Source organism: Micropterus salmoides, unplaced genomic scaffold (genome assembly GCF_014851395.1).
Source record: "Micropterus salmoides isolate LMB-PRFRI ecotype aquatic unplaced genomic scaffold, ASM1485139v1 Ms_hic_scaffold_13, whole genome shotgun sequence".
In the NCBI taxonomy this organism is placed as follows: Eukaryota; Metazoa; Chordata; class Actinopteri; order Centrarchiformes; family Centrarchidae; genus Micropterus; species Micropterus salmoides.
Window position 1 is genome coordinate 12,568,546 of NW_024040374.1, and position 16,493 is coordinate 12,585,038.

Here is a 16,493-nt window from a genome sequence, read left to right on the forward strand (position 1 = left end):
AGAGTTCACATAATCACATAATGCATACCTGTAGTAAATGCACTATAGTAGAGATTCATGGGCCTACAGCCACATTCTCTACCCCTTGGTTGGTTTTTGATGGTTGGAAGTTAAATAATGCTGATGACGTTCAAGCAAAATTAAATCTTCTGCTTGAATAGTCTAAGAATAGAGCCAAAACAAAGAGAGCACATACAGTAAGTGGGCAAGCGTGAGAAAGTGAGACAGCAGAGCTGAAAGTGAAACCTATTTAAACTTTATTTGGTGCTTAGGTAATAAAATTATGTGTAATTATATGGCTTGAAGTAAAGTCTATATGGAACTTTGCTTTGAGACTAACGTTTCTGTGAAAAGTGATAACGCTTGACAGAAGTTGCATATCAGTGTGTCAAATGTGCGCGGAATATGCAGGCCCTTCTCATAGGCGCGTCTCCTACGTATATGAAAAGGATCTTATCTCTCACACACAACCAGCTGTAAGTGCTGCCTCACAGCTCCAACCATTGAGGTTTTCTCCATTTTCAAAAGAATATCTCATTGTGAAAATAAGGAAAGACTTGCATTGTTTTTGAATATTGCTTCAGACAAGAGTGTCAGCATAGATTTGGGTCTTAAAAATCGAACTTGTATTTCTTGCCCTGTATGTGATCAGTGCACAGTGTACAGTGTCATAAATATCTGCTGAACATATGGTACTGAGATCACAGGATGTCATATATACGTAGTCCGAGCGGACAGTACAGGACACACAACAGACATTGCAGGGTATCAGTTTACAGCTGTAATGTTCAAAATGCATTCAGGCAGAATGAATGAAGTAGGTATGGGTGAGTATCCTCTACTCTAGGGAGATGTAAGCAAGGAGAAAAGTTATAACGTTGTTATTTGATAAAAATTTTCATCACTTTCCTGTCCTGCAGTTCATCTTCACATATATCTTCTGGTTCCTGGACCTCCTGTCACCTCTGCTCCTCTTCCACCTTTTTTTTTTTTTTTTTACCACATACCTCCCGCAGTCCTCTTCCTGTCAACCCCTACGGTGCCATTCTTTTTTATTTCAGTGATTTTTCAAGCAAGCTCCCCGTAGCTTTTTTTAAACCTTCCTGAGGTAATGTTGAAAACTGTATACATTCTGAGAAAATCCTGAATCTGTCAGGAGCTAAATTCAGACTGACATGCAGGCAGGAGCATTTATTGTACGTCTCTCTCATCCGATGAAGTAAGAGAGAAGGAGATTGAGAAGGCGACTGGGTGGAAATGTCAAATGGTACAGGGGAAAACTAATCAAAGAGAGCTGGCCTTCAGCAGAAACACTGCCATAGGCCTGCTCTGTGTAAATCCCTCTTCTGTCTTGACAGAGGGCACATTGTAAGGGGAGGTCAAATGCAGAGGAGCTGCGTTGTGTAAAGCTGTGTTGTGTAGTTTCAGAATGGAAATTGAGAGTGTAAAATGCCAAAAGGGATCATTGTATGCACCAGACAAATAAAGGAGGCCTATTTCTTGAATCGAGAGAAAAGGTGCAGTGCTCACATCATCCCACAACCTTCATAAAATATACTCCTGTGAAATATCCAGAAGGTAGTGCTTTATTTTATTTTTTTATTTATTTAACAGATGTAGAGTAAGATTTAAAGAGGGCTAAGAAGCCTTTTGAATAATACAACAATCAATGCACTTTCATCTGGCCATCAGAAAGGGAGGAATCAATATTTCCTACATTAAAATGATTGCCAGCAACACAGCCCTTTAATAATTATTATAGAAATGGAAGAGTTTCATCCCCGCCCTTTGGCTGATTTATTTAGCTCAGCATGTTGTCTGCTAATGTCTAGCACTCACAGCCTGTCAGAATGATGTTTTACCATATAATAATTTTAATCACAAATGCCATGAAGTTGGTACTGTAATTCAAAAGTCTTATAATACTGTGTGCACAGTGGGAATTACACCTTTAATCCTGGTAATGTAGTTTGTGTCATGCTCTACTCCTTGAGATATATATGCCCCAAATTATCCAAGGAAGAAAAGGGCAACACAAGAGTAAAGAGTGGGTCTCATCATCTGTAGGTAAGCGCTACTGGCAACTGACTACTACTAAGTCTGAAAAAGAGGAAACATGATATTACAGCAGCAGTAGTTTTTAGTTGAAAGCATTTTTTATCTCCATTGGCAATAGACGGCATAATGAGCACACGTGCTTGCTTTCAGCAACAATCTTGCTTTCGCCAACATCTAAGCTTGTAAAATCAAGGTTAAGTGCGTCTCACACTGACACACACTGGTAAGCAAGCCAGGAACACATTTTGTTTTTTGTTACGATGTGTGTAACCACTCATCCTTTATTGAACCTTTTCTACCTGGAAAAAAATCCAGCTGGATGGAGAAATTGTGAAAGCTGCTTTTGAGATTAACTAGCCACCATCCACTAGTGCAGCCAGTTTGTGTATATTGGTGTAATATTTGCATCAGAAATGTTTGAGTTGTTAGTTGGGGGCGATGAGGTGAACTTTGCATGCGATGCCTCTGCTTCCCTGAAGCAGCACACTCACTCGTCTCCTTTTCGTTTCCTATGTCCTACACTATTTCTCCTTGCCTCATTCTCTCCAAAATACCCACTCTGTCTTTCTTTGCCCGATAATGAATGCAGGAACTCTCCTTCATATGTGTTTAGCGGTGCCTGGAGACTTGTGTTGGCCCGTGGTCCTTTAATTATTAATTTGACGTTATGCGCTGGCCGTTTGATCTTCCCCACATATCTGTATGATTCAGAATTAACGAGTTCCCCAGGACTCTGTTTTATCTCTCTCTCTCTCTCTCTCTCTCTATCTCTGTCTCTGTCTCTGTCTCTTTCTCTTTCTATATATCAGGCTTGTTGTCTTGAATCTGCTGCAACCAATGCATGAGCGAGAAATCCCAGCACCAAAATTAATAACTTTTGACGGACAGTTTAACCAAAGGATCTCGTCCTATGAGCTATACAATTTTAGTATGTGTGGTCCAAGTAAGAATTGAACCACTGATTGTGGCTTTGTCAATACTATACTCTATTAAACAGGAAAATTAGTCACTTTTAAATACTTTAATGCTATGTCAAACCAAAACAAGAAACTCCTTTACTGCCTCATTCTTTTCTGAGGATTTTCTACTCTGCTGGTATTATCCAGACACCATTTCCCTATGGAGTAATATTTTTGAGCTACTAATCATCACTACCTTGGCAAAACATCAAATTCATAGCGCCATGATCTACTCAGAGAACTCCACAGCGCTGAAATTAGGTACTGAGGAAAGGCACAGTTCATTGATTCAATCTTAGTGTGTACGCTACTGCAGGGGGTGATTCAGAATGAAGACATAGCCCAGTGGTTAAAGAGGCCATCCCTGTCACAAAAAAGCAGCAGGTTCAATGGTCACTCACATTTATTTAATGCTGCCTTGTAAGGAACTGAGTTAGCTGGCACAACATCCATCTTTGCCTTGTGCTAATGTTTTTCTCTTGCTCTCCTTGTCTGTTCTCCCTTGTCGTCCTTACTCCCTAGCACCACCACGGTTCACTAAAGTTCCCGTCGACCAGATTGGTGTCTCGGGGGGCGTGGTCTCCTTTGTGTGCCAGGCGACGGGCGATCCCAAGCCAAGGGTTAGCTGGAACAAGAAAGGCAAGAAGGTCAACTCCCAGCGTATAGAGGTGAGTCAATGTGCCCTGCTGCTCACTGCTACACTCAGGTGAGGAGGCACTTTATTGTTACTGTACCACGTCACTGTAATGTCATGCAAATGTAAATGCTCCATATTTGTATAGCGCCTTTCTAGTCTTTTCGACCACTCAAAGCACTTTTACACTACATCCACCATTCACACACATTCATTCACTGAGCCTAAGTGCTCAGACAGAAACTAACATTCACGCACATTCATACACTGGTGGAACAGCTGGGGATTGAACCGCCGACCTTCCGATTAATGGGCAATCCGCTGATCCACAGCCGCCCCTCTCACAGTAAAAGTTCTTAGACAGTTCTTGAAAGTGTTGAGTTGTCTAAACAATCTATTTGGTTATATCAACTTTACAAACTTTATTTTGTAAAATTTCAAAATGGAAATGGTGCCTGGAGAGCATGTTAGTAAGCATTTGAAAATTTGCTAATTTCAGTGTTGTGAAATGTTGTTCACTGATAATGTTTTGACTACAATATTATACAGTACAGTACATCATATCATACAGTTTACCAAGCAAAGTCAGTTAAATTGTGAAGCTCAAATGATGTTAGTCCCTACATTCCACTCTCTTAATCCTTTATTTTCCCACACACTCTTTTCTACGTGACCCTGCACCACTTTCACATTACTAGCATCGTCTTCAATTGCAGACACGGTTTTTTGTTTGCTTTCTTTACCTACAGTTTTCACAAATAGATCCAGACAACAGCTATCAATATTTTCATGGACTGCCTACCTCTGAGCAATGTGCAAGTTTGCCATTAGCTACAGTCACACAGTAATGCAATGAAGAGCCCTCCTATTACTCCCACTGACTCTGCCGTTGTCACATTCTCCTTTTTTTTTGCGTAGAGCCCTGTCTGTGTGAATCTGTCTGTCTGTGCGTTATTCATGATGTTTGTTGTTCAGTTCTCGGCAGGCGTCCCAGATGGCATCTCTAAAAGTCTTGATTGATGCTCGGTGTCTCTTAATTAAAAAGTTGCTTTCGTTAACAACGGCGGCAGTGCACAGAGATAGACATACACACTCTACAGCATGAACACAACCACAGGGGAGGGGGCTAAAAAAGCAAAAAATGACAACAACATCAACACAGGGAGAAGCAGCATCTCAACGGAGGACGAAATAAAAAGACAAGTTGTGTTTGTACGCTCTCTTCTTCTGCATGCTAAGTGGGAAACAAAGCCAAGGGCGTGAAGGAGCCCGCCAGAACGGACGCTCCTCTTCCTCCGTTTAGCATGAAATAAAAAAAAATTGTAAAGGGTTTTTTGAAGTAGTTATTTTTTTTTCTTTCTGTTCTACCCTCTAGACAGCTGCTTTGATATCGATCATGATTGCGTGCTCTGCAGTGTTTTTAGCCTAATTAGTGTCTCAGCCCTGAGATGTGCAGCAGTGGAGCAGCAGGGCTGCTGAAGACTTGTACTTATATCTCAAAGTCATGCTTTGCTCAGAGATCTCAGCAGTAAACCCTTCGTTGAGATGGTGTAAGCTCCTCTGAGGGACGATTGATATTGGAAGAGTTGGTTTGAGACTTGACAGGCATGCTGACCATCTTCTCTTAAACTTCATCCATCCAAAATTAGAGCAAAACAGATTAGCTTGGAAAATGACTGACTATATTTAAAGCAAGGGGTAATTGGTTCAAAATGCCATCATTTAAATTCTAGTCATTAACGTCAGTCTTAAGGTTTTGCTTCTAGCTTCAGGACACAAGGCTATTGATGTGGTTTTCAGGGAGATCAAACCTGTGGCTTTTCAGATGTTGGACAGTGGCAAGTTTTTGTAACTGTTATGTCGAAACTGCCCTACTGTCAACTACACCCACTGGCATCACATTTGAAAAGAAAGACACATTTATACAGGTCGCTAATAGAGTAATTCTATTGTGTGTAATGAGGACACTATAAAAATGGATTTTGAGTGGCTAAATTAAAGGTAAAACTAAAGGTATTGACAAGTCCAGGCTATTTCAGACATACTGTGCTGTTCTTAACATTTAAAATGTCATGATGCTTGTTCAGTTAGATGAAAGTAAGGTCAGATTTGTGAAATTGGCAGTTAAGTGAGATAATTTGTCTAAATACTATTTAGATAGCGGTGTTCTTATCATACTAACACTGCCCTATGTCGTGTTTCTGTTATACTTGAATTATAGGCACACTAGAAAACTCAATGTACACGAACATAATTGACAAAAAAACACGTTCAGCTATATTGTGGCATTGATAAAAAAAAATAAATTGTGTAGTTACTGTGAGTAGCCTTCAATATCTTTATGATAATTCAAATATAAAGAGTGTTTAATGTGTATAAAGCTGTTCTAAAATGTAATCAGTTTAGTAAATGAGTCTTTGTTATTATAACTACAGCATTTTTCTACTCAGTATTCTCGGCACATGTTGCGTTCTGAGTGTAGTATGATTTTGTTTTTAAGACGCGCTTTCAACAAGGTTCAAAACAAAGGGCTTTGCAGAGAACAAAGGGCATAATTACAGATAAAAACAACAAAATCAAAACATGTAAAGGCAAGCACATCACACACAAAGATATGGTTTCTGGAACTGTGTGTGTGTGTATGTGTGGAGAGATAGAGAGATTGTGTAACCTTTTTATAATTCTGTGTTTGAGGACCAAAGGCTATAAAAGAATAAAAACATGACAAATACCCAACCATGGATATGTAACTCACTTCCATATGTCTTTGGTTTTGACACATGTTTAGGATAAATGTTGAGAAACTGACTTCTTAGTTACTTGAGTTACATATGGAGCAATGACAACACTGACACCAAACTCATCCTTGTGCTTTATGTTAATTCTTTAATTCAAAACTTGTACTATTGCTATGCGACTCCCACAGCTCTCTAACCTAACCCTGTAATTTACTCTATACCATTCAGACGATTGAGTTTGACGAGGGTGCCGGCGCCGTACTCAGAATCCAGCCTCTCCGAGCGCCACGTGATGAGAACATCTATGAATGCGTTGCCGAGAACACCGAGGGCGAGATCACTGTCAATGCCAAGCTGTCCATCATCCGAGGTGAGTCCTGCATTGTGAAACAGTCTGCAAAGGGATAACTACCAAATCAATCATTAAAGTGGACATCTGTGAGCTCCTCAGGTTTTTTTATGATGACATCTTGCCTTGGAGTTTTTGTACTGCACTTGACAGTGAGTGAGGGTTGTACTTGAAGTATTTTTGCTTGGAACTTCTGTAGGTAGTGCTCTATTATGTGTCTGGTAAGCTGTAAAAAGCTGTTCAGCTGGGTTGTTCTGGCTTTGTTACACATATTTGTTTGCTGCCTCATATATGAAACAATCTTTTAAAGTCATGTTTGTTGTAATGTAATACAGAAGATTTTACTCATATATTAATAATAATTTTATTAGATGTTGTATTAGAAATATGCAAAGACTATCTTACTGTGTTCTCTAAAAGCTTTAATTTACTGAGAGCTATAGAAGCTTAATCAGTAGTGTTACATGAGACCCCGAATATACGTGGAAGTGTGGAGGCACACGCCACAGCCTAAAATACTCATGTTCACTTACAAACAGATGGACAGTGTGAAGGCTGTTTATCAAGGATCCATCAGTTTGATGGAACTAATCAACTGTCCATTCATGTAAGAGCTGAACCTCTATTTGTCATGATAAAAACCCATAGGATCCCTGAATGAAAAAGATTGATCACCCACACACAGACAGTGCACAGTGTTCGACAGATGTGTCTGGAGACTCACACAGACACACTCACACATAACAGGTGTAAAATAACCAATACTAAAATAGTACAAGATGTGCAGATGAAATCAGTGATAGCTGAACTTCTTGGGCCTTTTATTGATCGGCTCCTATAGGTGCTAGTTTAGTTTCAGCAAAGTTATAGCATTTGTTTAGCTCTAGCTTAGAGGTCATTGAGGAAGCATGTGGTCACACACTCCCGCTTTCTTCTCTCATTCTACCTGTCCCTGTCTGCCTCACTTGCATAGACAAACACGCACGATGTCTTCTCTTCTGTTCTCTCCTGCCGCCATCTGCCATGTTTCCAGGGCTGGATGAAGCTGAGCTATTGCTGGCTGGCTGGCAGCATGCAAGCTAGGCCTTCCTGGCTGTCAGATCCACAGGCAGTGAGGGAGGTGGGGAGTGTGTGTGTGTGTGTGTGTGTGTGTGTGTGTGTGTGCGTGTGTGTGTGTGTGTGGGGGGGTTGTTGGACCAGGGATTGGAAGCCTGGCCCAGCATCCTGGGTTAGTTATTGTTAGCAACAAACCCCCACCCTGGAAGCATGCTGTTGGGTGCTAGGGGGTGTGTGAATACCTCAGGTGCCCTTCAAAACTTGATATACATTTTAAAATGTGGTACTTACGCTTCGAGATTGCATGTAAGTTCGCCTTAGTGACAATTTTACTTTACTTCACCATTGCCTAGAGTGACGTACATTGAGTTAGCACGTAACAGTTTGGTGCAGTATTTGGTACACAATGGCTGCTCAGCTGAAACACTCCATTTATAGGGTAGTACCTGCCATTTCCTGGACACGTGAATCCAAAACGCGGTGTAGGACCTTGTGTGTAGCATTTACATAGAATTACAGGACCCAGTGGGAATCAAAATTTCGGCCTGCATCATTCATTTCATATTTAAAGGACCACATGTGTTATGCATAGTCAGAATCCAATTTATTTATGGAGTGCTGTGAAAGAAACAGTGGACAACACAGCAAGATTGAAAACAAGAAATTGTGAACAAGCACACCAAATTTAAAACTACAAGCCCAAGCATGAGCACGTCAGTGTGTGCAGTTGTGTGAAAGAGCACAGGGCAAACCCGGGGCAGTTCAGAGGAGCAAAAGGAAAATGAAAAGTTATTGGAATTCAACGCGCAGAGGTTTCCTCTAGAGCCCATCTGAAGACTGCAGTTCTCCTGCTTGGGCAAGACCCATCACTGAATGGGGAATGAGAGTGTGAAGATGCGGGTGAATGTGCAAAATAAGAGGGCAGAGGAGGAGAGCAATATGTTCTCTCTGTTTTCCATCTTTAATGAGGTCAGAGTTAGCCATCAGTGTTACGAAGGGGACAGGAAAAGGAATAGGGAAGAAAAATGGAGAATATAAGAGAAGAAAGATGTGATCTAATTCAAAGAAAACTGTGAGGATGGAGAAAGGTGAAATGAAAATTGGGAGCAAGTGACAAAAAGAATGAGGGTGAATGTAGTGAGAGAATGCAAGTAGAGGTGGAAGTTGAGCAAATCAAAGGGACAAATAGGGGGGGAAAATTGCAAAAAATTGGCCAAAGATGAAGGGAGACAACGGGGGGTGTTGCGGATGATTGGCAATGTAGAACAGGTGAGGAGGACAATGGGCGAACATGGGTTCTTGGAACAGGGGCAAAGGATTATGGGATATGGGACAAGGCACAAGGGACACATCCACAGTAAACAGAGAGGTTGTGGTCTGGGATCTGGAGAGGCAGAAAATGGGTCACCATGATGGGTGACTTGGCCGGAAAGCCGTAGCACACATTTGCAAGAAAATACAGCTGCGCGAACACATGCTCCCACAAACAAATAGAATAACATGCATTTAAACAATGCATGGCTTATACATTATACATACATTACATGTAATACTTGTGTGGATGCACACTTGCTAACAGAGGGTCCTGAAACTCACTGAACACATAAATGATTGTGAATACTTATAGTTTTAGCAATAACAAGAAACATTCTTCACTCAAAGTGGCAGCAGTCCACATAGGCAGGCACATGGAAACCCATATCAGTATATACAGTACATAGTCACTGTTCAGCATATGCACACAGAAGTGTACACCAGCCTTTTCTGTTCTATCGTGAACTCATCTACCATGACAGCAGGTGGGCTCTGTTTGGAGTTTTAATGGAAATTAACAGCAGCACATTGTTCACACACACACACACACACACACACACCACACACACACACACACACACACACTCACTCACTCACTCACTCACTCACTCACTCACTCACTCACTCACTCACTCACTCACACACACACACACACACACACACACACACACTTCAATGCTTGTCTGCACTGGTCATACATAAAAGATAAACACACATACCAGCAATGTGGAAGCACACAATCACTCCCGTTACACACTGTACTACAAAAACATGTACACATAGCAAGATATAGCCATTCTGAAACATGCAAATAGTTGTAGGTAATAACAGACAAAATACATGACATTCAGACTAAACTTAAACCCCATCTCCATATTCTTTTTTATACTGTAGTGTGGCAATGACACAACCCCACCTTCTCTTCTGTTGTCTCCGTGTTTGTGTGTACACGCATGGGTGCGTGTGTTGGTGGCAATGGTAGGGTGCGTTTAGCATCGACTGTGACACCTCCTTGGCTGTTGCTCCACTGCCTCTGCTGAATACCTAAGATGGGGACCATCTGGCTCCACTAAGACTTGCACACAGTCCTCTGGGAGTCCTTGGAGAGGGGCCGACAAGCATATGAAGCACACTCTTGAGATGTGACACAACTTGCAGCTTGCTCTGTCCCCCCCCCCCAGTTTTTAGGATTTGCCTGTTTATTTCAGACAAGTGTTTTAGAGTGTCAAAAAGAATGCAAAGTTGCCACTGGGATACTGTCAGCTCGTGCTGTTGTGAGGAGATCATGGGGAGTTATTCTGCTGTGTGTGCTTGTAATTTAGGCTGCTGCAGTCTTTAGCCCTGTGATTACAGTTGCTAATAGATTCTCCCCTGAGGCATCCCAAGGAGCAAAAACTGTGATTGATGAGATATGGTCTCATATTCAGTTTTTTTGTTGTTTTTTTGAAGAAGTTGTAATTATGATATGTCTATCTGTGTTTGGAAAACCTACTGTTCAGATCACAGTAAGGCACAGCTGCTCTAAAGGCAGAAATCATCGGGTTGGTTGAGTGAAAGGTATTGAGTGGTAAAGCTATGGGGCTGTTTGAACCAGCAGGCACCAGCGACTCACCTCTGAGTGATGCGCGCGCACACACACACACACACACACGTGCATGCACTGTTCAGTTCTCAGGCCTGTCCTTATGAGTGGCTGCTGCATAACAGACCTAGCTATGACCTTTAGGTGCAGCCATGTGCACACACGGTCGTACATAGTTTCTCTTGCCACTCCCAACCAGGTGGAACCAATCAAACTTGCCCTTCTTTGTCTCTCATCACTCTCTTACTTTCACTCTAACATTTCCAATCATCTTGCTTTCTCTCTGTGCATGCCAAGTTGCAAGTCTGTTTTTAATCCAGCCTGGATTTTGTTCATATATATATATATATATATATATATATATAAAATATAGTTTTTTTTCATCTTTTAGTTACACCTCCTAACATCACCCCACTATCCTACTCTGTCCTCTTCCTCTCTTTTCTCTGGTGAAAGCATCTTGTTATGGATAATCTGTGGTAAGGTTTGGTTGAAACAGGTAAAAAGACGGAGGTGCAATGATGAGATGGGGAAAAAGTGAGTGGCAGTAAGAGGTGAACTTGACTGAAAGTTAAAGGGATAGAGACCAATCAACCTCTCAACGAATAGTGGCTCAATTGGACGTTCTATTTCCTACCTTCACTTTTGCTTCCAGCTACCTTTTTATGTCACAATATTGCTACCATTATGTTCTATGCTGTCACATCAATTTTAAACAAACTACAGAGAAATATGTATTTCTTCAAGGTGGGCTGGAATACATAAAGAAAATGTTCTTTCTAAATGCTCAGAACTGAAGAGCATCCTACATACAGGACAGATTATTTTTGTCCCTCATTTCTTGAATGAGTCCTTTTTATAGACAAAAATATTTACCTACACATTAAAATGTTTCTGCTTATAATACTTGGATGTGACCTGAGCTATAATGAGCAATTCAAAGGCAAAGATGGAGGAGGAGGAAGAAGGAAAGAAATGGGGAGACAAAGATTGAATAATGTTAGGCTCACGTTACGGTAGGTGAGGTTATAACTGTCTTCATAGCTTCTAGTGTGCGTGTATGTTTGCAAGAAAATGTGAGATTTCTCCTTGTCTATGTGATGCAATCCGATTTCAAAATTGGTTCGTATTTTAAAAGTATGAGCCCAGGCTAAGACAGAGAGGAAAAGAAAGTTTAAGAAAAAGAGAGATGATAAGAAGAGAGAAAAATAGAGAATATTTCTCCTCCTTGCTATTCATTTCATCAGTATTCCCTGTACGTATATAACAAGCATCAGCACAAATACACATTTAGATTTGTGAAATAGTTTGTAAAATATTCCCCTTGGGTTCATTCATGACCCCCTTGGGTTTTTGTAACTTCTTAAAACTGCATTTTCTTACATGTATATTATTGTTAAAGGGAAAGAAAAACAAAATTCTCTTTTAAAACTTTTTGCAAAACTTTTTACATTTCCTTTTTTTTGCATTGAATTATCTGTGGTCAGTTTTTCCTCACTCTTTTCTCTTTGTAGTGCTAATATCAGGCTGTTTTGGTGTTGAAGGGTTGAATGTTTATTTTATTGTGCTTATTTCAGAAGAAGGGGTGAGTCCAGGGCATCAGGCAGGCTGGATGAAAAATTAATAAGACACACAGTGAAACATAAGCAGGTGTGTGTGTGTGTGTGTGTGTGTGTGTGTGTGTGTGTGTAAGGGGGGGAGAGAGCTAGTTCCCTGATATATGTGTGCAAGTATGTAAGTAAGAGAGAGAGAGCCAGCAGGCAGGCAGTGGCCACCCTGTAATGAGACAGTGAAGAATAAGCTTGGCAGTATCAGCAACAGATCTGGCTGTTCTTCCTCTTCCTTCCCGCCTGCTTCTGAGATGACCTTTGCCCTCTTCCACTAGTCTCATACACCTATAGAGAGAGCAAGAAAGATGGGAGGGAAAAATGCTGAAAAGAGGAAAAGAGTGGCAGGAAAGTGAGTAGAAAGCAAAGTGGTAGAAGGAGAAAAAGACAATCTATTTGAAATACTGAATAAAAAGAAATAGATAAAGAAGAAATAGTAAAATCACTAGATCTTATTATACTTTTGTTTTACTAGGACAGCAATGGAGACAGGCTGCATACTTGTAGCCTTGGCGCATAAAGCATTCAAAGTCTAAGGAGACTTTTACCACAATGAAGAAATTTTTTACATCTTGGCTGCATATGCTCTCCCAGTATACCCTCCAAAGTTTCTGTTTAGGTCTACCACTCAGGACATCCTTGTTAAAAATGTTTATACTTGTGTGCCAGTTGCATGAAAGTGTCCAGAAAATATCTGAATCAAAGAGTGAAAGGAACGAAGGCATGACTCTTTACGGAGCCAGAGACCCTAAAATACCTCATGTGACTGACTCGTGATGAAGTCTGCACTGAGCTAATGCTATGTACTTGCTGTTGTTTTGCCAATTGCTCATCCCTAGATTGTCCCTGACAAACAAGTCAATTCTCATTCCCAAGCAGCGCTCATTGCCTCCACCAGTAAATAATACACTTGTTTAGTGCTGTTAAGATCTGCACCCAGTGGTGGAGGTTACCTGCTCAATGAAACCATTTCCGCATGAGGCACCTGTTATCAGGTAGTAAGGGCAAGCAATTTTTTTCTTGCAAATTGTAAACCAAATGCTCTCTCTTCATATGCATGATCACAATAACTAAACTTATACTTTTTTTGTGGTTGCTATTTGGCTCTTGCATTGGAAGAGAATTATGTGTGCAGCAGATTTCCGCTTTTGTTCTGTGATGGTGCTGATAAGGTGCCACTCCTTGCTGTGTTGGGATTCTTTAGCTGTTATTGGTGTTATTGGTATATAATGGAGGGCAGGCTTGGGGAAAACAACAAATCAATAGGTGGATGTTGACCATGCCGATGGCCCTCATGCCCCTTATTGCTCATTGGTGGCTTAAGAATTTTTGTATTTTTTCCTCAGAAATATTCCGTTTACTTTCCTTCAATGACTCTGGGGGCTTCCTTTCCAATCTTGGAACATATCTCTCTAACCACTTTTCAACTTTTCTTCTCTCTTCCCCATTTCATACCTCCATATTGGCATTTGTATGCCTGCCAGACTATTGCCAGCATTCTATCTTTCTCACCCCGTCTTTCTCTCTTGTAGAAAAAGTTCCCTCCAGAGGAAATTCACTCAGACGAGAGTTTATGGCCTCTGAATCCTTTGATCCTCTGAACCTGTTATGCAGTAATCATGTGTGATTGGAGGATGAAGAAGGGGGACACAAGCTGAGTGGTAGCAAGAAAGATGAAGGAGAAAGAGGGAGAGTGAAAAGAGGTGGTGCTGATGGAGCAGGATAAGTGGTAGGAGCTTGGCTCTAGCCAGGGGTGGCTGGCTCCTGAACTTTGGCCATCAACCAATTTCATATAATTCCTGCTCGAGTAGAGTGACCCTGACCATCCTAGACATCTGGCCACAGGCAATATAAGATACTGAGGTAGAGTAAAAAGGAGCAGAAAAAAAGGAAAAGATAAAGAGGCAAGGAGATGGAGAGTGAGGGGCACGCAGAAGAGGGGTTAGGGTATAGCTGATTGATTTATTACTGGCTAGAAAGTTTAGATAAATGGATCCTTTGTCGCAACGAGTTGGCCCAGAGACCAAATTGAAAGATCCGTGACCCCGGGATTTTTACAATGATAAGCACACACTGGTTTGATTGTCCTGGTGATTTAACCTGTGACGGTAGATACCCTTATGTTTTCTGTCATATCAGGTAATTTTTATAATCTGTCCTTTAATGAGGAACCGATTAATTAAAGCGATTAATTTTTATAAACAACCTTCCATTTCTAGAACCCCTGTATCTGATGGCTATAAAATATAGTAAAAAAAAAAGCGAATCAATTTAATTCCTATCAGTTGTAATTTAATTACAAAGTGTTTATTTTTTTTCTTTACCTTCACTCAATAACCTCAAATAAATCAGCAGTTTATTGTTAAAATATGTTAAAATCTTAGGAAAAAAGTAGTTAGAGAACCTGCATCTGGTCCCTACCTCCCTTTTAATCTTGTATAATAATTTGTAACATTTGCACCATTATTTTGGTTCTAAATGATTTTGTTGGATTATTGAGAAAATGTAAATCAGTTCTCCCTAATATTGCAGTTACTGCTGTTCAGAGTGTGTGTACATGCACATATTCACATTATGTGCAATTGGATGATCAGTGCAGCTGGGCATGGAATTTACTGGCCCTCAACAGTTTCTAATTAAATTGACAAAACAACAAAATGACTAAATATTTAAAGTACATATTTTACAGTATAAGATGAGCATCTAATAAAATCAGATTCCATGTGTTACAAAATAGCTATTATTTAATATCAATTCAATAATAATGTGCAGAAATCCAAATTATACTAGTATAGCACTTTTTGCTCCACACCTAAGCAGGGAATGAGAGTGGGGAGAAAGAGATGGTTCCTGTGGAAATGGTGTGAGTGACGACCTTTGGAGTGGCCCAACTCATGCATAAAGAAGAGCAAGGAGAAATGGCCTGGACCACAATCGTCATGCATATACATGAGCCACCAGCCCAGGTGACTGAAGTCGTACAACACAGAGGTCATGCTGTGGGCCCTGCAGGATTGGCAGAGTTGATAAGACTTGAAGTCCTGTATGCTTCACAAGTGCCGTGCCTACGCTTCCTGTGGTAAAAGTTGGATGGATACAGCTTAGCTAAAATTGAGAAGCAGAAAGAGAAGCTTTGCAGTATATGTCCCTAAATGTGTAATAAGTCTCATATAAGGTATACATTAAAATGCATAGTCAAAAAATACAAATACTTTATTATATGGATATTGTTAGAGCATTGCAGTTCTTAGTGAGATGTAAGGTGTACTTACCAGAGGGACAAATATAGAACAAGAATGTGAAGGAAATAGCAGTTGGAGAGGCCAGTTGGAAGATGCTATCCAGGACTTCTTCATGATTACAAAGCTTGTGTTCTGGAGTGCAGCCCAGATCCTACCCTGGATTTAACAGCAGCTGTTCATATTTAAAGAATGTTGTGCTCCTTGGCCCTTAAAGGGAAATGCCACATCCAACATGTGTTGCTCTAGCCTCTGTCTCTCCCTTCTGCCCACATGCATCCACATTTTCGGTCACATCATTCCAGTGAAATACATGGAGTTTAAGCATGACCTCTGTGTGAATGGGGATGTCAATGTGTTGTAACAACTGCAAGGAAATTTGTTTTTTATACACTATGCACTGTATGTAACTTTTTACTGACAGAGGAAAGTTTGTCCCCTTACCACTTTCTCTATCAAATGCTGCTTTACTGCAGGAAATGATGCTGGAACTGCAGCTTAGGTCTTCGTTGTCCACTTTCCCTCCTAACAGTCCTGCTTGTTACCCATCTTATCAGCATTCTACCCACTACCTCTTGGTCTTGTCATGTTTTTGGTGACTTATTTATTCAAAATTCCAACTGTTCCAACTCAGCCTGGTGAAGGCCCACATCCTCTATGACCCTTATTGTCATGTATGCTTGTCATCTCCACATCCCGAAAGTGACATTAAGCAATTACCAGGTAGTCTTCTGACTGGCCCTCTGCTTATTTCCAGCCTTTTGCTATTTCTGTCTTTGTTTTGAAATTTTGGTATCAGTGTCATCCTTAATTAGATATCATTTGAAATTATGCTGCCTAGTTACATCGTTTGACAGGATCCAAACCACTTAATTTATTTTAAAAACTTTTAGCTCTCATGTAGGTCCTTTTTATTTCCCCACACACTGCAGGGGAAGATCCCTTAAGAAAACATGT

General features: G+C 40.6%; 1 protein-coding gene across 18 annotated transcripts in view; it reads left to right on the forward strand.

Annotated features, from left to right (window-relative positions):
• ptprsa (protein tyrosine phosphatase receptor type Sa) overlaps window positions 1–16,493 on the forward strand; it is a 242,735-nt gene that overhangs the window by 117,283 nt on the left and 108,959 nt on the right. For all 18 annotated transcript variants that reach the window (XM_038715594.1, XM_038715593.1, XM_038715601.1 and 15 more), the window contains 2 exons: window positions 3,540–3,685; window positions 6,618–6,759. In XM_038715594.1, coding sequence (XP_038571522.1) covers window positions 3,540–3,685; window positions 6,618–6,759 — 288 coding nt within the window. The remainder of the gene's footprint in view (window positions 1–3,539; window positions 3,686–6,617; window positions 6,760–16,493) is intronic.